The 25116-nt window shown below is 41.5% G+C and overlaps 1 protein-coding gene across 3 annotated transcripts in view; it reads left to right on the plus strand.

The window, feature by feature from the left end:
• Positions 1-2548: 2548 nt before the first annotated feature.
• The window catches only part of BLNK (B cell linker), a 309580-nt gene continuing 287012 nt past the window's right edge, over positions 2549-25116 (plus strand). For all 3 annotated transcript variants that reach the window (XM_040434768.1, XM_040434770.1, XM_040434771.1), the window contains exons 1-2: positions 2549-2687; positions 13076-13138. In XM_040434768.1, coding sequence (XP_040290702.1) covers positions 2613-2687; positions 13076-13138 — 138 coding nt within the window. In that variant the 5' untranslated portion in view covers positions 2549-2612. The remainder of the gene's footprint in view (positions 2688-13075; positions 13139-25116) is intronic.

Consider the following 25116-nt stretch of genomic DNA (forward strand, 5'->3'; position numbering starts at 1 on the left):
GAGGAGCATGCGTGAGTAAAGTGCATGTAAGTAAAGGCTGCTGTGATCAACTTACCGTTGTATAAGTTGATCACAGTATATGTCATATCATACAACCATACGAAGATCTTGTATTAACTAGTAGCACCTGATGTCGGATTTCCCTTTTGCTGACTCATACTGCACTTGTCTTTGCTTCACTCTTTATTTCGGTGACATCAAATAGAGGAACTACTGTTTTCTATGTGAAATGTGGACATGGCAGATTCTCAGGATGGGAGCTACAGCCACCACTGCAGGATACATCTTATAGAACTATATCCGCTTTGTATTGCTTTAGGAGTCTATGAACATAATTTTATGTGACATCCGTGCATTTTATAATTCACGTGTAATGGTTTTCAACACCTTCATGTCCTGAGGCATAATTAATGATTGTATAACACTTTGTACATTTTGCAATTTAATAGTGTATTATTATTATTATTTGCAAAAACCGTAAGCAGGAAAGATTGTAAAAGCTCTGACAGACAGGACAAAGCACTAATGAGTAGAACTATTCAGGAGTGGATCATAAAAAAAAAGACAAAGTATTAGGGACATATAAAGCTTCTCCTGTTTTTTTAAATCGGCACCTGGTCTTGCATTAAAAAACCTGAACTTGTAGTAGCACCCTTAGAGCATTTGGTTGCACTCAGCTAACTTAAAGGGGTTTCTGACTTTTTTATATGGATGATCTATCCTCTGGATAGGTCATCAGTATCTCATCCGGCGTCAGCAGTTTGAGGAGGCAACGGCACTTCAGCGAGTACGTGACCTTCTAACAGCTTACCATGATAGGCCAGTGACATCATGTTCATCAGTCACGTCGCCTAGGGGCAGCTCAGTCCCATTCAAGCGAATGGGACTGAGCTGCGATACCAAGCACAGCCTTCATAACCTGTGAGGAGACCACAGCACTCCTCAAACAGCTGTTTGTCAGTGGTCCCAGGTCTTGGACCTCTACCGACCAGATACTAATGACCTATCTTGAGGATAAGTCATCAAAATACAAAAAAGTTAGAAAACCCCTTTAATTTAAGTAACTGAGATGTTTGTTTATAGGTGCTTGAGATTATGCTGGGATTTAGTGCTGAGCAGGGGGAATGAGAGCTGCTTCACAAAGCTACTCTCCTTACTGCAAAAAAATCCAAAATGATAAAGTAAAATGGAGAATCTAACAATTTTGCAATTGCCTGAGGGTAGTTCCTACGGAAATTTTGTAATTAAAATATATTATCCATGCTGTGATTTTTACATTCAGTTTTTAATGTTACATTTTTCTAATTGATTTTAAGAATTTAATATTTTTTTTTACATTTTAAATAATAACATAACTATGAAGTCTTAGGCCTCTTTCACACATCAGTGGTTTTCCACAGACTCTGGGTTTGTGGCGACACAACGGGGCATGCCCTATTTTTGTCCGCGATTACGTATCCCTCACACACATTATAGCGCCTAGGTCTGCGAAAATCTCAGATACAACAAAGATGCTATCCTTGTTTGGTCTGTGGCTTTCACAATTTGGTGATGAGGTAACTGGCCACTCTGATGGAACGCATTACAGCAAATTGCATCACAAAACCATGACGAATCGCTTAAAAAACAGCACTCATTTCTATTTGTTCAATTTCGGTTTTGAGGCGGTCTTTAACCATACCTCAGGATATGAATAGACCCTTTGTGGTTATTCACATGTATTTTTCTTCATTTTTTTAGCCATTTTAGGGTATGGACACACAGTCAGGTTTCCTGATGCAGTTTTGAAAGCCAAAACCAGTGAATTAAAAAAGAAGGCGAAGTCGTATTTGTCTTCTATACTTTCTCTCCTTTTATGATCCAATCCTGATTTTGGCTTCCAGAACTGCATCTGGAAACCTGACCGTGTAGCCGTACCCTTAGTGCACTGGCCTATAAAGTCAATGGGGCTATTCACGCATCTGTTTTTTTTTTTTAAACAGATCTGTATGTCTCATCCATTCAATAAAAATAAAAAAACGGATAGAGCATGGAAGCCATCCTTGTGTTATTCATTATTCATGGATCTGTCTTTACACAGCCATGAGAATGCGCTCTTACTTCACTCAATTAGACTACTGAGTCTGCTAAACTCACATGCAGTAGGGGAGCAGAAGTAGCAGAGTAACCCAGGACTGGAGAATCCGATTACAAAAGGTTTGTAATGCATAAGTCTGCATGGGAGCTGTGTACACATTATGATAGGATATATTTAATCAAGCTTATTTGGAAAATTGCTTTGGCTTTATTTTAGATTAATTAGATCAAGTCAATGATTGCAAAGGAGAACATGACTTTTACAAGACGTTCTTGTAACATTTGGAGTTTATTGTGACTCGTTTCTGAAAACATAAATATTCTGAAATCTGAGCTCTCTCGAAATTATGTTGTTTAACTGGTTTAACGTAATGTTTGACTTGGGGCTAGCACTTTGGCAGCGTGGGGGTTAAGTTGTGTTTCACACAGCTAGACAGCTAAGGACACTTCCTCTTTGAGAATTAGTAAATCTCTAAGAGCAGCTGAGCACATACTACTGTATTTAATAGAATCCCTTCAAATCTCTAGATTAGACCATGGCTTTTAAACTCCCATTCCGGGAAGACTTTGAAAGTTGGACAACTTCACAAGTTGCAGATCTTTTTAAGCAGGTAAGAACGTGATGTACTGCCTACTGCAAGAGGCCCAGAATTATGGGAATGAAGGTCGGATGCCGCTTGCATTAGAGAGATCTGAACTTTGTATTGTAAACAGAGCCGATACATTGTAGCACTGCAGTAACCATGCTGTAACTTTGTAAGGTAATGATGCCAAAGATCTAGGTTCATGATCCACTGGGCCCATGAATTAGTCCTTTAAACCATACAGCGACCTTTCTGGAAATAGAACAGTCATAGAACTCAATGTATAGAACTCAAGTATCCAAAGAGAACGCATTGACGTTATATTGATATGCATAAATGATCGAATGGACGGTCCAGAGATTACTGCTCGCATTTCATCATAGTTCATATAACTGATAGGACTTACACGTTACAGCAAAGGGGTATTTTGTTTACAGATGGAGCAGGGTTAGCACTCCGGCTCTTAACTCAAATTTCTTAACTCATCGCGTTATCTTGAGACAAAAGGCATTGAAAAGCAATTGAAGGTGTTTGCTTAGATTAGATAACACAACTCAGAAATCTCAGAAAACAGGAGTGTTAACTCTACTCCATCCGGTAACTAAAAATTCATAGAAAACATTTTTTTAAATTTGTTGCTGTTTTCATTGAAATAGAAAACATTGTCCTTTTTTAGCAGTCAACACAAATGATAAGGCCTCTTTCACACGAACAATATGGATTAGGTCCGGATGCGTTCAGGGTGCGTTCAGTGAAACTCGCACCATTGTGCAAGCAAGTTCAGTCAGTTTTGTCTGCGATTGCGTTCAGTTTTTTCCGCACGGGTGCAATGCATGTTGATGCGTTTTTCACGGGTGTGATAAAAAACAGAAGGTTTAAAAACAACATCTCTAAGGGTACTTTCACACTAGTGTTTTTCTTTTCTGGCACTGAGTTCCGTCAAAAGGGCTCAATGCAGAAAAAGAACTGATCATGCATATCCCCATGCATTCTAAATGGAGAGCATTCCGTTCAGGATGCATCAGGATGTCTTCAGTTCAGTCTTTTTGACTGATCAGGCAAAAGATAATACCGCAGCATGCTACGGTTTTATCTCCGGCGAAAAAAACTGAAGACTTGCCTGAATGACGAATCCGGCATTTTTATCCATAGGAATGTATTAGTGCATTCAAAATACTGGAATGCCGGACCCGTCCTTCCAGTCTGCGCATGCGCAGACCGAAAAAAAGGTGAAAAAAATAAATGCCGGATCCATTTTCCGGATGACACCGGAAAGACGGATCCGGCATTTCAATGCATTTTTCTGACTGATCAGGCATTTTTAAGACTGATCAGGATCCTGATCAGTCTTAGGCCTTTTTCACACAGGCGTCACGTGTGAGGGCCGGACAAAATGCGGGTTTGTTGCGGGAAATTGCACAATTTTTCTGCGCGAGTGCAAAGCGTTTTAATGTGTTTTGCATGCACGTGAGAAAAATCTGCATGTTTGGTACCCAAACCTGAACCAGGACTTCTTCACAGAAGTTCGGGTTTGGGTTAGGTGTGGTGTAGATTGTATTATTTTCTTAATACAGAATGCTTAAATTAGGGATGGAGGGGTTAAAAAATAAAAAATAAATAATTAAACTCACCTCATCCACTTGTTCGTGCAGCCCGGCTCGTCTTCATTCTTCTTCTTTGAGGACCTGGGAGGAAAAGGACCTTTGATGAAGTCACTGCGCTCATCACATGGTCCATCACCAAAGGTCCTTTTCCTCCCAGGTCCTCAAAGAACAAGAAAGAAGACAAGCCGGGCTGCGCGAACAAGTGGATGAGGTGAGTTTAATTTTTTAATTTTTTTTTTAACCCCTCCATCCCTAATTTACTTAGCATTCTGTATTAAGAATGCTATTATTTTCCCTTATAACCAAGTTATAAGGGAAAATAATAAAGATCCATCCTGATCGTCTCCTAGCAACCTTGCGTGAAAATCGCACCGCATCCGCACTTGCTTGCCTTCTATGGGGCCTGCGTTGCGTTAAAAGAGCATAATATAGAGCTTGCTGCGATTTTCACGCAACGCACAAGTGATGCGTGAAAACCACCGCTCATGTGCACAGCCCCATTGGAGTGAATGGGTCAGGATTCAGTGCGGGTGCTAAGCTTTCACGTCATGCATTGCAGCCGCGCGGAAAACTCGCTTGTGTGAAAGGGGCCTAAGACCTACCATATACATAGGTAATCCAAAGGAAGATGCTATCGGCAAGTTAAAGACTATGGCCCAGTAATATGTTCCACTACAGAAAATCACAAAACCAAGGCGAATCGCTGTAGAACCGCACTCATTTTTATTTGTTCAATTTCGGTTTTGAGGCAGTCTTTAACCGTACCTTAGCATCTGAATAGACCCTTTGTGGTTATTCACATGTATTTTTCTTCAGCTTTTTAGCCATTTTAGGGTACAGACACACGGTCAGGTTTCCTGATGCAGTTTTGGAGACCGAAACCAAGAGTGAATTAAAAAGGAGGAGAAGTTGTATCTGTCCTGTATACTTTCTCTCTTTTTATTATTCAATCCTTATTTTGGCTTCCAAATGTGTATACAGGAACCTGACAGTGTGGCCGTACTCTCAGTGCACTGACCTATAAAGTCAATGGCTTTATTCACACATCAGTTTTTTTGGATACTTGAGTTATATACATTGTTAAAACCCATTAACCCATTGTGCTTTTGAAAGACCTAAAGGGAATGTGTCATCAGAAAATGACCTATTGTTTAAATCCTGTTTTTGTCAAAAATATTTATTTTAGAATTTTTGTTAAGTAAAGGCCCTTTTACACTGCTCAATGAAGCAGACAATTGTCGGGAAGCGTGCCTTTCCCGGCAGTCGCCTGCTCATCAGTAAAGGAGAACACTACTTTTACATGCAGTGATGTCCTCTACAGTATGGGGAGGAGTGATCACTAATGCCATCGCTCATCCACATACAGAATCATTGTTTGGCAGCAGATTGTGCTGTCTAAACAGCGCAATAATTTGGGTGACCATATAAAAGATCCAAATATGAATGAGCGAATGGGTAAACAGTGGCATCGTTATACTGGCAGATCATCCCCAAGGAGTGTTCCTATGAATGCTTGGTAGCGATGATCTGCCCGATGTTTGGGCAGTGTAAAGGGGCCTTAAGGTAAGTAGGTAAGGCTATTTTTGGAAGTCCTATAGTGGAGAACAGAGAATAGGATGCTTTCCTCGCTCTTTAGGGGCCCAATTCTGGAAAGAGGAGCAGGTCCTAGAGGTAGGAGCTGCACCTATCTGACATTGATGGCATGTCCTAGCGGTAATCCATCAATGTCTCAGATGGGAATACCCCTTTTAATTAGAAAGGGTATCTTAGGGATTTAAATTTCCTAACATTACAAAACTGAATCTCCTTGGAGTGCTACAGACTATTCATTCAGCTCACCAGAGGGACCAGGGGTTGGGATATCCATCGAACAAATGTAAATTACCTTTCCTATAAAAGGTTTTCTGGGATTTAAAAATTGGTGACCTATTCCGAAATCCCATACGCCTGCCAACTGTTTAGCAGTAGTGTCAGCACCTGAATTCTATAGCTTCATCCACTGTGTAGTGGACGGAACTGGCTACTGCAGCGCTGCAGCCAATTCTACACAATGGACAGAGCTGTCTAGTTCTGGTGACTATTTCTGGTGCTGGAGCTACTTCCGAGCAGCTGATTGGCAGGGGTGCAGGGTGGTGGACCCCCACTGATCTGACACTGATAGCCTATCTTAGGATCATCAGTGTCAGACTGGTGGAGTTCCAACACCCCCACCAATCTGATATTGACATAGAGGAAGTGGCAGGAGTAGCCCGGCTGGGGATTATTGAGATTGGAAAATGCTTCATTTTTATTAACCCATTCTGGATTTTATTTAGAAAAAGGAAGACTTTGACAGTATTTACTATTATTGTCACCTTATTATGTTCCTTAGGAAAGGAGATAAATGGCTAATGGCACATACAGGGTTACAGAGTAAAGTATTTACATGGTGTGTCATGACCAGGAACAAACTTACCATAAGGGTGTGCTCTATTCTTAACTATTGAAAAGCAGGAACCCATGTATTGGTCCTGCATGGGGGGATTCTGTCTGTGTCAGATCAGCCATGTATGGAGACTTTTTAGCAATTTTCCATGGGAAAAAATATATACAGTCGGACTGACTCAGAGGGAACCCATTTCAGAAAGTAGCGCTAGCAAGATGATTCTCTTTCCCTAGGAGATACCTCTTTGCACATTAGTTCAAAACTGCAAGAAGCAGATGACCTTGTACTTGTATATATCTGCATATGGGCACATAGGCACTCCGTGGTGCTTCCCTGAAGCAGAGTATTCTGCATTTGAAGCAATGCTTTTTTTAATTTTGCTTGCAATCGTGCATACTACATTTATGATGGATTTTCATTAAAAAAAAACATTGAGGAAAAAAGTTCTTCTATAGCAGTGAGTGGGAACTATATAGCAGACCCTTGCCATTGCAGCTAAGATCTACACACAGTTATATGCATGGGGTCTTTGGCTCTATTACTATGTATTGTTGCACTTTACCTACACTCAGATTCTCCAAAAATATCTACATTTGAGTTATTGCATTTTCGTGACCTGCCCCAAGCTAACCGCCAAAGCAATAACACACAATTTTCAAACATTACTATTGATTTAACCAAGCACAGCTAAGAGCCGTTGAATGTAGAAATGTAAGAGCCTTCTTTCATTTTAGCAGTGATGTAACCTAAACACAGGCATTTTCCAGCAAGCTCTGAGTTTTGCAACATATGTACATTGAGTCACTCTGGTAGACTATGTCTTTCCATGCATTACATGAACCACTCTTTCTCCAGCTCTGTTATCTATTAGGCTACTCATTCTCCAGCTCTGTTATCTATTAGACCACTCATTCTCCAGCTCATCTATGCATCAGACCATTCTTTTGAAAGCTCTTCAATATATCAGACTCTTGGAGGTGGTGGCCTGATGGAGGCAGCAACCATGCAGAACATGAAGGTTGGCAGGTCACAGCAGTGGCAAAATGGGGCACCGCCAGCAAGGCCAAATCTATTCATAGGCCTCAGCCAGAGGAGTGTGAATGTCCTCCCCAATCCAGGCTTGGTTAATTTTGACAAAAGTAATGTTTTGGATACTGGCGGAGGACAACTTGATCCATTTGGGTGTCACCATGACTACCAAAGAAGAAAGAGAGTGTTCAGTACCAGTTGGGCCACTGTTCCAGTCTGCCTGCCCAGAAATCCATGGGGTCAGTCAGGGAACATGGTAGGTGCCAGAAACTGGCCATAGTTTAGGTAAGCCCGAACCAGGGCATTGAGGCAGGAGCTGTTGTCTTGTTGACTGGCCTCAGCCTGGCATGGCAGGTGGAAAGACTGCTGCATCATATTGAGGAGAAGTTGGCGACTCTGCAGGGGGCGGAGAGGGGCATCCCTTTCAGAAATGCTGGCGGCAGACATCTGCTCGCCGTGACCTGTGGCAAGCTGGGTACACAGTGTTTCCTGGTTATAAAATAATGCGTCCTCCTTTTAAGGCCTCCTGCACACAAACGTTTTTTTTTTCTATTTACATTCCTTTTTTTGCATTACGTATACGGAACCATTAATTTCAATGGATCCGCAAAAAAAATGCAAGGTACTCCGTATGCGTTCTGTTTCCGTATTTCCATACTTCCGTTCCGTTCAAACATAGAACATGTCCTATTGTTGCCCGCAAATAAAGATCCGTGGCTCCATTTAAGTCAATGGGTTCGCAAAAAAAAAAGGAATGCATACGGAATGCATCCGTATATCTTCTGTATCCGTTCCGTTTTTACAGAACCATCTATTGAAAATTTTATGCCCAGCCCAATTTTTTTATGTACTTACTGTTTAAACTTTATTGTATGCTTCCGTTTCCATTTGCGATCCACAAAAAAAAACTGATCAGAAACAGAAACCAAACGGAAAAACGGAACGGCAAAACGGAACAGAAGCAGAAACACTACTGAAACAAAAAACGGAACAACGAACCAGTGAAAAACAGACCGCAAAATACTGAAAAAGCCATACGGTCGTGTGCAGGAGGCCTAAGAGTAATCATCAGACTGCTTGATGTCACCGATCCGCCTGTCACTGCGTAAGCAAGAGAGCATACAGGTCGCCATTCTAGCCAGTATGCCCAAAGAGCCAGTTCTTTCCACACCTGCCCCTCACTGAGACGATTGGGTGTAGTGGTTGGTGTCACCTTCATCATCATGATCTTATTGCTCCTCCAACTCCTCCTCCTCAAGTGGCAGCACCTCCTCCTTCCCTATGGGAGTTGCTCATTGTGGGTCCCCAACAGCTACAGGGCGGATAGCAAGATGCGTTATCTGTTCTTCTTACTCCTTCTTCATTGCCACCTATTACATAAGCATGAACATGACATGGAGGAGGTGGATAAGTGCTTGCTGTGGGAGTCAGGCCGATACAATGGATGGGGTCAAAGGGACCTGTTCATTTTGCTGGACCTTGAAAGACATGTACTGTCTCTGCCCTTAACAACTGCTACAGGTGTCCACCATGGAGTGCAGTTTGCCGCACAGTGAGAGAATCGCAAGAAGTGCCCCCAGTTCTCTGCCATGTAAGAGTGCAAGGCACTTTTACAATATACGAGTGTGCCACCAGCAATGTGGCCAGGTAGGAGTTCAGCTTCTAGATAACTTGATGCTGGTGAAGAAAAGTTTTTTCATGGCTTTTATGTGCCTGCCTTGTGGAGAAAAAATTCTATACTGGAGTTTCTTGCACAGAGATACAGGCAGCCAAGCTTGGCTTAGCTCTGGCACGTTTTGGGCCTAACCTACCCACTGTGTCAACGGCATCACCAGATCCCACAGCAGACATGGCCCTGGCTGTTCTTTGGGAGGTACATCGCCTCTGTTCTTTATTGCTGCTTCTCCCACTGCCTTTTTTCACTGATGTTGCCTCCCCCTCAGCACCTTGATCCGGCTCCCAGGTCCTATCCAGCACAAAACTGTCATCAGAGTCCTCAACCTTTCTGGATACAGGTGCCACTATTACCACCAACGGCAACACAGCTATACATGAGGTCACCATCCTCCTCCCCAACCTCCTCCTCAGGGCAGCCCAAACAGTCACAGCTCTCACACAAGTTGTCAAAAGGGAGACTCTGTTGACTATCTGCTGTAGAATGTGGCAGGGTTTTCTGGACACTTCTTAGGAAAAAAGAAGGCACCCCCAATAGTAAGAGGCAGTGATGACTGAGAGGGCTTCACTGAAATCCTTCTCTGGGGTTGCAAAGAGGAGGAGCAGGAGGAACGCTGTGACCCCTTGCTCCACAGCACGGTATCAGACTCCAAAGTCACCATTTCATCCTACTGCGACTGAGAGGAGGACTGAGCCATCCAATCCACAATCTCATCATCTTTCTCCTCAATGATAATGTTGCGCCTTTCCAAAGCCAGCCCCCTCAGATAATATTGGGCGCTACCCTGTGCATTGGTGTAGTAATCATGTATATGCTGATTTTAATAATTTCAGCAACCCCCCAAAAAAAAATTTGGATTGGAAACATGTGGGAACAGAATTAAACGGAAAGGGATTTAGGCCTAAATTAGTTCACAGATAATTTTGTGCATTGGTGTAGTAATCACGTATATGCTGGTTTAATTAAATTGAACAACCCCCCCAAAAAAAAAAAATTCTAGGCCAGGCCTGACAATCAATTTCACGTTATCACTCACAGGTAAGTTGTTGCACTACCCTGTGTATTAGTGTAATTATCACCGATATGCTGGATTAATTAAATTAAACCCACCAAAATAAAATTAAATACCAATTATGTGGACATAGAATAAACAGAAACAGACGATTGAGACCTGATCCTTAATATCATGTTAACAGTCACAGGTAAATTGTTGCTCCACCCTATGTATTGGTGTACTGATCACCTCACCTATATACTGGTTTAATTAAATTGAACCTATAAAAAAATATATATAATTCCAACTGTGTGTAAATGGAATAAATGGAAATGGACGATTAAGACCTGGCCCTTAATATCACGTTAACCCTCACAGGTAAATTGTTGCCTTACCCTGTTTATTGGTGAACTGATCACCTATATGCTGGTTTAATTAAATTGAATAATCCCATGAAAAATAAAATTCCAACTGCATGGATATAGAATAAACAGAAAGGGACGATTGAGGTCTGATGCTTATTTTCATGTTAACACTCACAGGTAAATTGTTGCTCTACCCTGTGTATTGGTGTACTAATACCTATATTCTGGTTTAATTAAATAGAACAATAACAAAAAAATTCCAACTGTGTGGATATAGCATAAATAGAAAAGGTAAATACTCACAGGTAAGGGTACTTTCACACTAGCATTTTTGTTTTCCGGTATTGAGTTCCATCACAGGAGCTCAATACCGGAAAAAACTAATCAGTTTTATCCTAATGCATTCTGAATGGAGACCATTACGTTCAGGATGCATCAGTTCAGTCCCGTTTTTTGTACGGAGAAAATACTGCAGCATGCTGCAGTTTTCTCTCTGGCCAAAAATACTGATCACTTGCCGGCATTAATTTACTCTGAAGTGTATTAGTTCCGGATCCGGCATTAAGTGTGTCGGCAAAACTGATCCAGCTTTTCGGTGTGCGCATGCGCAGACCTTTAAAAATGCAAAAAAAATTAATACCAGATCCTTTTTTCCGGATGAGACCGGTGAGACGGATTCAGTATTTCAATGCATTTGTCAGACGGATCCGCATTCGGATCCATCTGACAAATGCCATCAGTTTGCGTTCGGATTGCCGGATCTGGCAGGCAGTTCCGGTGACGGAACTGCCTGCCAGAATCCTCCGCCCCAAGTACCCTAACTTGGTAATCCTAACTTATTGAAAGTACCCTAACTTATTGCTCAACCCTGTGTATTGGAGTGCAGATCACCTACAGGTGAAACTCGAAAAATTAGAATATCGTGCAAAAGTCTATTTCACAGTAATGCAAATTAAAAGGAATTGCATTAATGCAGCTTAAAATTAGAATTTTGTGAAAAGGTTCAATATTCTAGGCGCAAAGTGTCACACTGTAGTCAGCTAATTAATCCGTACCCCCTGAGTAAAGGGTACCTCAAAATTGTGACTTTGGGGTTTCATAAGCTGTAAGCCATAATCATCCAAATTATAACACATAAAGGCTTGAAATATCTCGCTTTGCATGTAATGAGTCTATCTCATATATTATTTAAGTTACACCTTTTAAGTTGTATTACTAAAATAAACTTTGCACGATATTCTAATTTTTCGAGTTTCACCTGTATATGCTAGTTTAATTAAATTGAACAATGAAAAAAAAAATCCTGTTTTTTTCTTTACCCACAAAACTTAATCTGTTCAGCTCCTTCTGTTCTTTAACATTATGCCTGCAGATCAGACAGCATGTTCAACGTGACAGGTACCCTTTATTTAAAGAAAAAAAAAAAAAAAAAAAGATCATGATAACCAGTCAATAGATCCCATTTATTTTCAGTGGAAATAAACTAGAGTAAAAGTTAATAACTTGACTATGACACAGCTCACATCAAGTCCAGAAGAACATATAATGTCAGTCAATATGATAATGTACAGTATTATTTCCAGAAATCACTTTTCAGAAAGCACACTATGTTGATAAGTCAATTGTTCCTGCCTTTATCACCTTCATTTCTCATTTAGAAGGAACGGAACATGGCAATTTGTAAGCATTTTGCATATTGTATTGTTCTTCTCTGGGCAGTTTTATACACTGTGTTATGCCAAGTGCAAGGCCTTTGCATGAATTCAAAAAACACTATATAGAGAATCCCTGTGTCAGGGCGTGAACTAGACAAATCTCCACAGTATATCAGTTTTGCCTGTCTTCCTTTAATAAGACTTAGGGGAGAAATTCATCATTCCCCTTACTCCTCTTTTTAGTGTGCAAAAAAACTGTGTATTTCTGCCTTTTCAATGCAGTTATGACTTTTCTAGTCACAATCTTCATTTTACTCCGTCCTTGCAAAGTCTTCAAAAAGGGCACACAGCGATGGCAGAGTCAGGGCATTGCGAGGGTGGGACCATCGGCCCCAGCTAATTCATCATTATTTATGCCAGAGTAAATAATGACTGAAATTTCCACAGATTTCTTTCCGATGCATGGAGGACTAGAGGAGCCAAGAAACGTATAAATTAAATGTCTCCTCCGGCAGCGCAGGCCCTATCAACGTTGCACTGTTGTTGAGTTGGGTCCTATCTGCAATAAGCTTTATTTGAAAAAAGTCATTACAATAAAAATACTTATAATCAAATTCTGAGAAGGAGCACAGACTGACCGACGATCCTTGTGTGTGATTATATTTCAGTGTGGAATCCAGGAATGTATAGGAGTGCTGGAGAAATTGGGATTAAATGGCTACACCTTTTTGGTAAGTCTGATGAGATGCTAACTACGATGTATTCATTCAGAACTCGATTCTCAGTATGATATCAAAAGAAAGAGACTTATCAACTATTGACTCCAAAATTCAGAATGTGAGGTACTATCCTTCTCAGAACCCATTATTATAGACAAGGAGGTGTTTGTTAAAGGGAACCTGTCACCTGGATTTTGGGTATAGAGCTGAGGACATGGGTTGCTAGATGGCCGCTAGCACATCCGCAATACCCAGTCCCCATAGCTCTGTGTGCTTTCATTGTGTATAAAAAACGAATTTATACATATGCAAATTAACCTGAGATGAGTCCTGTACATGACTCATCTCAGGGACAGGACTCATCTCAGGTTCATTTGCATATGTATCAAATCGGTTTTTTTACCTACACAATAAAAGCACACAGAGCTATGGGGACTGGGTATTGTGGATGTGCTAGTGGCCATCTAGCAGCCCATGTCCTCAGCTCTATACCCAAAATCCAGGTGACAGGTTCCCTTTAAGGAATGATATGAAGGGGTCATTCTACCATTCCAATATTTATCACCTATGAAGAGTATAAGTGATAAATGGATGATCGCTGATTGTCCAACTGCTGGGATCCCACTAATCACTAGAAATGGGGTCTCGAGCTCTCAATGGAGAAGTGGTCAAACATGCACATTACTGCTCTATTATTCAAGGTCTATGGGAATGACAATTTCAGTACTCAGCTGTCTCCTTCCCTCTAGACACTAAATAGATAGGTGTGACCACCACTCCATTCCAGAATGGGGTTGAGGGACTACCATTCTAGTTATCAGTGGGGGATCTCAGCTGTGCGACTCACAGCAATCATACATTTACCACTTATTCTGAGGATAACCCCTTGGCTGCTTGACCAGATCTTAGTTTAGTGTCTATGCTACAAGTATGATCCTGAGCTGTTTCTGCCATCTTCTGCATTACTTCTGTCATGTGCTGTACATACAGTAACTAAGGATTGAGCATAATTGAGTAACTACTAGTGATAAGCGATGTTTTCAAAAATTCGATTTGGATGCTTCGCCAAACTTCTAAAAGATATTTGATTCGTTACGAATTACTTCGTAACAAACGAGCCAATTCTCGTGCACACTGATGTGATAATGTCACCACATCCTGGCGCTGGACGTGCTCAGTGACATCATCACTGTTGGCGTCACTGCGCCCGCCCAGCGTGATGATGTGGTGACATTAAACGTCAGCGCACGTGAGAATTGATGCGTTTTCTTTATTTTACTTCATTCTTCAATTAAGATTACAGCGAATGCCTCTCCGCGATCAAATGGATGAGGTGTTGTCTTGTTTTTTACCGCCATTTCAGGAAAAATGTATTTGTTACCACGAAGCATCAAGAAGTTTAGATTTGTGGCGAATCAAATTTTTCCTGAAATTCAGTTTGAATTCCACTTCGTTAACTTCAATTCGCTCAACACTAGTAACTGCCAAGCATATGCAACTGCGACAGCAAGCATATGAGCTGTGTAAATACGGTCTATTGCTTTTCATGTCTGAGTACTGAGTTTAAGTTGCTGAACTGCCTTTGCCTCCTTGCCATTACATTCCATGTCATCCAAAGATCCCACAGAAGGCATCATGCCCTTCCCCGCAAGTTACAACTTGGCATAGATGGCAGGATATTATAACTAACACTACAGGCAGAGTTGCAGCACGTGCTAACAAATGTGGTGCAGAAAATGTGACTAGTGATACAGGCAGCCAATCCACCCACCTTTGGACTATGATCTGTTAGTTCAGTGACAAAATTGAGCTGGGGGGATGCAAGGAGTAGCCAGATCTCACCTTTAAAAAAATGGATATATACAGTGGTGCTTGAAAGTTTCCCGACCCTTCAGAATTTTCTAAATTTTTGCATACATTTGACCTAAAACTCTTTAGAGGTGACCTTTTCCAGCCTGATGAGCATCAAAAACACTTCTTCTGAGGTCCTCTGAAACATCCTTTGTTCATGCCATGATGCATTTCCACCAATGTGTTGTGAAGACAGTTCTTTAGGTGAAACAGGTCGACCACTCGCACCGGATTGTCATCCCATTGTCATCAGAATGCCTGGCTCCAATTTAACATGCCAATCCTAAAGGTTCACATACTTTTGCCAATCACAGACATGTGATATTGGATCATTTTCAATAAGTAAATTGTCAATCCTAATATGTTTGACTCATTTGTTTGATTTGGTTATCTTTATCTACCTTTAGGACTTTAGTGAAAATTTTATGCAGTTTTAGGTTAAATTCATGCAGAAATACAGAAAAATCTGAAGGGTTCACATACTTTCAGGCACCACTGTATAACATAAGATAAAATTAGCATGTCACATGACACGCTGTCCGTACAGGCGGCCCATGTAATGTTTCCATAGCTACAGAGTTTTAAAAGGTTTTTGAGAATCTGTCCAGGAACCACTCAGACAAAAGTACAGGTGACTGGTTGCATATAATGCATTTTAAACCACAAGCACTTATACCCAACCATGCAAAGCACACAAGTAACCATCAATGATAGGTCAATAATAAGATGTTAGAACATTATAAATAGTTATGCATGTGGAAGAACAATTTCATCAGTTACACCGTCAGCCCTATGATGCTAAATCTTCAATGAATGTATAATACTTCCTAATATTACAGAACATTTTTTTAAGCAATGAGGAAAAAAAATATGTATATGTGTCCCTAACTATAAGGCCCCTTTTACACAAGCGAGTTTTCCGTACGGGTGCAATGCGTGAAGTGAACACATAGCACCCCCAACGAATCCTGACCCATTCATTTCTATGGGTTTGTGCACATGAGCATTGTTTTTCACGCATAATCTCTGCGTTACGTGAAAATCGCAGCATGCTCTATATTCTGTGTTTTTCACCCAGCCCTGATCCCATAAAAGTGAATGGGGCTTCCGTGAAAAATGTATTGCAGTCTGAATGCAAAGCGTTTTTCCTGATGGTTGCTAGGAGATTTGTAATTGTGAAAAGCGCATCAAAACTGATTGCACCCGCGCAGAAAAAACTGAACTACTGAACACAATCGCAGGCAAAACTGACTGCACTAGCGTGCAAAACCTTCAGTTTTTCCCTGAACAGATCCAGACACAATCTATATTGTCTAAAAGGCCGGTCCTAATAAATGTGCCCCATAGTACACAGCAATGCGAGCAAAAAATACACTCCATGTGCGTAAAAATGAGAATACAATTGAAACTAGATGCTAAAAAATGTGACAAAAGACAGAATAAATAAAACTACAAAAATTGACTTGAGGAAAAGAAGTTGCACGATAAAGTTATCTTCTTGATCCATTTTTTTCTCCTCTTGAATCATCCATATAAATAATCCAAACCTTCAAAATCCATATGAAAGAACACAAAATAATTAATAATAAATAAGTAATAATAATTAGGTAATAATAAGTAATAATCAGTAATAATAAGTAGTAATAAATAAGTAATAATAATTAGGTAATAAATAGGTAAAAATAAATAATAATAAAGTCATAAATAAGTAACAAACAGATAAACAATAAACCAAAAACATGATAAAAGTATATAGAATAGAGTCTGATTGGATCAATGATCAAAAGAATGTAGTGAAACTCAAATCCACTTAATCTCACATTGAGCATGCCGTTTCATTGTTTCGCCTCCTTGGATTCCCACATTAACACAGTCAGCGACTCTAATTCTCAATAATTCAGGGTCACACTCTTGATGCATTTTAAAATGCCTCAGAATAAGTTTGAAGTTTTCAGTCTTTTGTTTTTGATGACATGATGTCCCTGACGTGTACATGTAGTCTCTCACTGTGAACTCTCTGGTTGTTAAACCTTGGCAGATTTCTAGACAGGGCCATACGGCATAATAAATGACTGCTTTGTTGGAGCAACTTTACTCACATATATACACTGAACAAAAATATAAACGCAACACTTTTGGTTTTGCTCCAGTTTTGCATGAGCTGAACTCAAAGATCTGAAACATTTTCCACATATACAAAAGACCCATTACTGTCAAATATTGTTCACAAATCTGTCTAAATCTGTGTTAGTGAGCACTTCTCCTTTGCCGAGATAATCCATCCCACCTCACAGGTGTGGCGTATCAAGATGCTGATTAGACAGCATGAATATTGCACAGGTGTGCCTTAGACTGCCCACAATAAAAGTCCACTCTGAAATGTGCACCATTTTGCCTTAATGGGGGGGGGGGCAGAAAACCAATCAGTATCTGGTGTGACAACCATTTGCCTCACGCAGTGCAACACATCTCCGTCGCATAGAGTTGATCAGGTTGGTCCACTTCTCTTCAATAGCTGTGCGTAGTTGCAGAATATTGGCAGGAACTGGAACACGCTGTCATATATGCAGATCGAGAGCATCCCAAACATGTTCAATGGGTGACATGTCCGGTGAGTATGCTGGCCATGCAAGAACTGGGATGTTTTCAGCTTCTAGGAATTGTGTACAGATCCTTGCAATATGGAACCGTGCATTATTATGCTGCAACATGAGGTGATGGTCATGGATGAATGGCACAACAATGGGCCTCAGGATCCATAACGTTGACATCAGTACACCGTTCACCCACACAATGCCACACTCGCTGTCTGCCATCTGCCCTGAACAGTGAAAACCGGGACTCATCCGTGAACAGAACGCCTCTCCAACGTGCCAGACGCCATCGAATGTGAACATTTGCCCACTCAAGTCGGTTACGACGACAAACTGCAGTCAGGTCCAGACCCCGATGAGGACGACGAGCATGCAGATGAGCTTCCCTGAGACGGTATCTGAAAGTTTATGCAGAAATTCTTTGGTTATGCAAACCGATTGTTGCTGCAGCTGTCCGGGTGGCTGGTCTCAGACGATCATGGTGGTGAACACGCTGGATGTGGAGGTCCAGGGCTGGTGTGGTTATACGTGGTCTGCAGTTGTGAGGCTGGTTGGATGTACTGCCAAATTCTCTGAAACGCCTTTGGAGACGGCTTATGGTGGAGAAATTAACATTCATTGCACGGGCAACAGCTCTGGTAGACAATCCTGCAGTCAGCATGCCAATTGTACGGCCCCTCAAACGTTGCGACATCTGTGGCATTGTGCTGTGTGATCAAACTGCACATTTCAAAGTGTCCTTTATTGTGGGCAGTCTAAGGCACACTCATGCTGTCTAATCAGCACCTTGATAAGCCCCACCTGTGTGGTGGGATGGATTATCTCGGCAAAGGAGAAGTGCTCACTAACACCGATTTAGACAGATTTGTGAACAATATTTGAGAGTAATGGGTCTTTTGTGTATGTAGAAAATGTTTCAGATCTTTGAGTTCAGCTCATGCAAAATGGGAGCAAAACCAAAAGTGTTGCGTTTATATTTTTGTTCAGTGTAGCATAGACATTATCATCACTCGCTGTCCCCAATGGAGGTCACAATCTAAGTTCCATATCAGTATGTCTTTGGAGTGTGGGAGGAAACCATAGAACCCGTAGGAAACCCACACAAACATGGGGAGAACATACAAACTCCATGCAGATGTTGTCCTTGGTCAGATTCAAACCTAGGACCCCAGCACTGCAAGGAACAAGTGCTAAACTACTGAGCCACCTTACTGCCCATAATTCATATGCTGATTCATTTTATACACTTAAAGGGGTTGTCCGGCCTGGAGGCTGACAACCACAATGGTTCTAACCTATGCCTTAGATGCCACCTACTCATTAAAATACTGCATTCAGGTCACACATCATGAACTTTCCCTTGTATTGTTTTGCATACCGCCCACAGTGGTTTTTTACTCGTGTGTCTTCTCCATTTCTGGGTTCCACTCATTGTTGCTATGCCATCTATAAGTACGCTATATATGCAATGAGTATTATGGATGCAATCACTACTTGTGAATACCGGCATTAACCAGCTAAGGCTGCATTCACATGACGTTTTTGCCTTACGTTTAACATATACAAAAACATATACATTAAATGGATGTTTCATACGGTGTTATCCATCACCATAGTGTTCCATTGTAAAAAAAAATTATACTTTTTTGTGTTTTGCTGGATTCTGCAGGCTCCTTTTCCCCCTAAATGTATAAATTAGATAAACAACAAGGAAATTGAGAGCTTTTACTGTTGTCTCTACTTTGGTTCTACTGAAGAATCTGTGCTGGAAACCCATACCCTATAGACCTTTGTATTGTATCTTTCTTTAAAACTATGTATTGTGCCACTCCTCTATTATTCCTCCTGAAAATGCATAATAAAATTGGCAGCTAAGTGTTAACATTCCTCTTAAAGGACATATACTTTTAGTGCTGTAGGAATACATTCTATTGGTATGGCCCCTTGTGAGTATAGATGGCCAGATCAGGTATTCATGTGGATGGGACTGAGCTGCAATACTATATACAGCCCAGGAGCAACAGCATTTTTTATACAGTGCAGGGTAATCTCCTTAATATTACATAGAGTACTATTGGGGTGATACTATGCAAGCAGTAGAAATGGAGTACAATCACCCCATAAGGCACAAAGGCCACATTTATCATTATAATCCTAACGTAAAAAGACTCTTAAAGGGGTTTTCAGGGGAATTTTAAAAAAGGTCACAAAGGGTTAAAAAAAAAAGGAAAAGAAAAAAAAACATACCTACCTTGACCAATCCACCATTGCTGCCCCTAGCGGTGACCTGCTTTATAGACAGTAATTGGCTGAGTGAAAGGGACCTTTCCTGGTGTTTCCTGCATGTTGAGTCTGGGCCATAAAAAGGAAGATCAATGGGGACCGGTTCTGTGTCTGTATGCCAATGGTAGGGAATTGGAGAGGGTTGGTGAGCTTGGTGAGCTGCGAGGAGGCCACAACCTCTTCAAAAAGCTGATCAGTGGGAGTGCCAGGAATCAGGCCCCCACCGATCAGATATTGATGACATCCCGAGAACAGTCTATCAATATTGAACACCCAGAAAACCCCTTTAATTATATTTGTATGCAAACTAGGATAGGTTATATATATATATATATATCAGATTGTTGGGGGTCCGACTCCTGACACTCCTGACGATCAGCTGTTTGAAGAGGCTGTGGCACTCGTCAGCATGCAGTCTGCTCCGAGGTCAGTGACATCACGTTCATTGGTCACGTAGCCCACTTGCACGTTAGTCCCATTCAAGTGAATGGGCTTGGGCCGCTAAAAAAAATAAACGGCGCTACGAATGGTGAGCTGTGAGGAGGCCACCACCTCTTCAAAGTGCCGATCGGTGGGAGTGCCGGGAGTCAGACCCCATCGATCAGATATTGACCTATCCTGGGGAAAGTGCATCGATATTGAACACCTGTAAAACTCTTTTAATTATGCTTTTAAGTAAAATGCAATGTCAATGATTTTTGCTCTCGTCGGAAATACATTTGCATTTGCCAACATTGGCAAATACTTAGCTGTGACCAGTACGTATCCTGAATTCCTTTGCCTAGCTTATTTTCTTTCTGCAATTTTCTGAATGAGATTTTCTCAGCGGTTAGTATATAATCCAGCAGCTGCTTATACAGCGTCTGTCAATTCAGACATTCTCCAAACAGTTCCCATGCCCCGGGCGTGCAGGGGCTATCCGCATTAAAGAGGCAGCTAATGTAAGCGTTTACCAGGACGAAGCGATCCCCACCCCCCTCTCCGGACCTCAGGAAGAACTCGTCAATGTATAAACATGTTGTTTCCTGTGACCCAATCACTTCATTTCCAGCACTAAAACTATTATGTATTGAAAAGCATTATATTACAAGTAGAAGAAACAAGGTCAGATCCCGCTGTCAGCCTATTGGGAAGTGTGTGACGGGTAATACATAATGCATGGGGCACTGGTAACATACTGGATGACTTCTGGAGATGATATAAGAACACTGACAGAACGGATCGCTTCTTAACTGCTACTAGGGAGAAATACAATGTATCTGCAGCAGTGCCGTATGCACTAATTCTACTCCAATGTACTTTAATTTTCTTTACCGTTTGCAAATGATCTTACGACTTTTCTGTTCTGCGGATTTACAATTATTAGAAGCCATCAGATATTTTTCCTAAACGTCCATGTTAGTTTTAATGGAGCATGGTGAAATCCGATTTCATACAGAGGAATACATACTTTTTTTCGTGAGTTTCTATGGAACCATAGCATGTTCCATCAGCAGGGATGCACCACAAATGAGGCGAGGTGAGGCGATTGCCTCAGGCAGTACCAGGTAGGGGCAAGAGGAAGGGGGATTACCTGTTTCTGCAGTATAGTATTGGGAAGCACAGTAGGCAAAGTATCTGGCGCTGTATTACCCTGTATGTTCTGTAGCTCTGTATGTAATGTTTTCCAAGTATGTCTTTAACAGTAGGGCTGGAGGGAAGGGGTTAGGTTAGGAAATTGGCATTGGGGGGTTGGGGCGCCGTTTCAGTTTTCGCCTCAGGCAGCAGAAAGGTTAGGTGCACCCTTGTCCATCAGATGTTGCACTACGGGGGTATTCTGTCCTAAAAGACAGTGCCATAAGAAAGCACCATATGGTGGTACAGAGGCAGGGACTCTGAGTGCCGCTGGAGAGCCTCTGTGCACATGGCTTTGCTATTTGCACGAGGCCTAAAGAAACGAACGTATTTCAAAAGCACGTTTCTTGGGTGGCATGTTACAAATAGACTGAGAAGTGTTTTTATTTCAGGGCACTCAGACACAATAACCCAGACAGTACTATGGTTTGCAAAAGCAGAGAGAAAGAACTGTACAACAACAATTCTAGAGCATCTTTTCATTACTCTGCTTTTCTGTTCCTTACTTATTTTTACTAAAAGTTTATTAACTCATTAGTGACCACTGTAAAAAGGCACATTGGTGGTCACTAACGGTGATAGGCTAGGCCGCCACCTTTTTATGGCAGCCCAGTCATAGCACTGCACAGTGCAGAGCAAGAGCATGGCTCTTACATGATAGCCGGGCTCCTGCTTTAATTGCCTGGATCAGCAGAAGCAACGATCCGTGCCGATTAGGTTAGGTGCTGCAGTCAATAGCGACCACCGCATGTTAGTGGTTTAGAGGAAGGGGGTTCTCCTTTTTCCATACACAAAAGGCTCTCCTTCTCAGGCATCAACACCCTGTGGTTTAAATGAGATTGTGGGGTACCAATGTCTGTAGACTGCAGTCGGGAGACCTAATTAAGGCTCCCAGGCCTGCCTGCGATGCATGCCAGAGGCGCAGCCTAATAATGCCTGTCAGTATGCTGACAGTATAATACACTATACTGCATATGCAGTACAGTGTATTACAAAAGTGATCAGAAGATTGACTGTAATTGCACTGACCCAAACAGTAAAGTTATCATTTTATTGATGGAAAAAAAAAACGAATGCCACAAAATTTAGAACATAAAAACTCAGTAGCAGTATCGCTGTTTTTTTCCATCCTCCCACAAAGAGTTAATTAAAGTTAATTGATAAGTTATGTGTACCACAAAATGGTGCTATTAAAAACTACAACTTGTCCTGCAAAAAATATACATCATATAGCTACATTGATGGAAGATTTTAAAAGTTATAGCTCTTGGAATTTGATGAGGAAAAAAAACTAAACAAAAAAAAACATTTGTTTTGTCACTAAGGGGTCAATGAACCTGCATCTGGCTGTTTCCAGTTGGCGATACAGTATGTCCCTGCACACTGGTAGCGCTCATTGGACAATGCCAGACTTTGCAGGCTACATAAACCTCACTGGTAACACCCAGTGGCAGTTTAATTAATAAACTTATAGTAGTAATAACTGAGGAAAATAGAGTTATATAAAAATATGCTCCAGAATAGTTATTGCATGGGAAATAAAATTATATTGTAAAACAGACATATTAGGAGTGGCGAAAGGTCCTCTTTAAGTTAAAATTGATGTGTAAGCAGAGAGCCCCGCATCTCTACAGATGAGGTTGAGGAAACAAAAGTTAAAAACAGCGATTTTGTTATAAATGTAATGCTGAAAAAAATGTGCAACATCCTCAAACAAATTCACATTTCTTACAGAATCTGGTATTTAAACAATTTTCAGTTACTTTCCGTTTTGCCTGCATTCTGGCTTCCCTGTGGAGAAGAGATGGGGCAATTAGCCTGTTATATACAGTGCTGATGAGCCACTTTGTGTTATAAGGAGCCCTCTGCTCCTTGTATGACAAACATATTTCCATTTTATAGTAACATAGTTTATAAGGCTGAAAAAAGACATTTGTCCATCCAGTTCGGCCTGTTATCCTGCAGGTTGATCCAGAGGAAGGCAAAAAAAAAAACTGTGAGGTAGAAGCCAAATTTCCCCACTTAAGGGGGGAAAAAATTCCTTCCCGACTCCAATCAGGCAATCAGAATAACTCCCTGGATTAACGGCCCCTCTCTAGTAGCTATAGCCTGTAATATTATTACCCTCCAGAAATACCTCCAGGCCCCTCTTGAATTCCTTTATTGTACTCACCGTCACCACCTCCTCAGGCAGAGAGTTCCACAGTCTCACTGCTCTTACCGTAAAGAATCCTCTTCTATGTTTGTGTACAAACCTTCTTTCCTCCAGACGCAGAGGATGTCCCCTCATCACAGTCACAGTCCTGGGGAGAAATAGATGATGGGAGAGATCTCTTTCCTGACCCCTGATATATTTATACATAGTAATTAGATCTCCCCTCAGTCGTCTTTTTTCTAAAGTGAATAACCCTAATTTTGATCATCTTTCAGGGTACTGTAGTCCCCCCATTCCAGTTATTACTTTAGTTGCCCTCCTCTGGACCCTCTCCAGCTCTGCTATGTCTGCCTTGTTCACAGGAGCCCAGAACTGTACACAGTACTCCATGTGTGGTCTGACTAGCGATTTGTAAAGTGGTAGGACTATGTTCTCATCATGGGCATCTATGCCCCTTTTGATGCAACCCATTATCTTATTGGCCTTGGCAGCAGCTGCCTGACACTGGTTTCTACCGGGAGTGCAGAATTATTAGGCAAATGAGTATTTTGACCACATCATCCTCTTTATGCATGTTGTCTTACTCCAAGCTGTATAGGCTCGAAAGCCTACTACCAATTAAGCATATTAGGTGATGTGCATCTCTGTAATGAGAAGGGGTGTGGTCTAATGACATCAACACCCTATATTAGGTGTGCATAATTATTAGGCAACTTCCTTTCCTTTGGCAAAATGGGTCAAAAGAAGGACTTGACAGGCTCAGAAAAGTCAAAAATAGTGCTTCCAAGATGCCACTTGCCACCAGTTTGGCCATATTTCAGAGCTGCAACATCACTGGAGTGCCCAAAAGCACAAGGTGTGCAATGCTCAGAGACATGGCCAAGGTAAGAAAGGCTGAAAGACGACCACCACTGAACAAGACACACAAGCTGAAACGTCAAGACTGGGCCAAGAAATATCTCAAGACTGATTTTTCTAAGGTTTTATGGACTGATGAAATGAGAGTGAGACTTGATGGGCCAGATGGATGGGCCCGTGGCTGGATTGGTAAAGGGCAGAGAGCTCCAGTCCGACTCAGACGCCAGCAAGGTGGAGGTGGAGTACTGGTTTGGGCTGGTATCATCAAAGATGAGCTTGTGGGGCCTTTTCGGGTTGAGGATGGAGTCAAGCTCAACTCCCAGTCCTACTGCCAGTTTCTGGAAGACACCTTCTTCAAGCAGTGGTACAGGAAGAAGTCTGCATCCTTCAAGAAAAACATGATTTTCATGCAGGACAATGCTCCATCACACGCGTCCAAGTACTCCACAGCGTGGCTGGCAAGAAAGGGTATAAAAAGAAAATCTAATGACATGGCCTCCTTGTTCACCTGATCTGAACCCTATTGAGAACCTGTGGTCCATCATCAAATGTGAGATTTACAAGGAGGGAAAACAGTACACCTCTCTGAACAGTGTCTGGGAGGCTGTGGTTGCTGCTGCACGCAATGTTGATGG

The sequence above is a fragment of the Bufo bufo genome, chromosome 6, assembly GCF_905171765.1.
Source record: "Bufo bufo chromosome 6, aBufBuf1.1, whole genome shotgun sequence".
Classification (NCBI taxonomy): domain Eukaryota; kingdom Metazoa; phylum Chordata; class Amphibia; order Anura; family Bufonidae; genus Bufo; species Bufo bufo.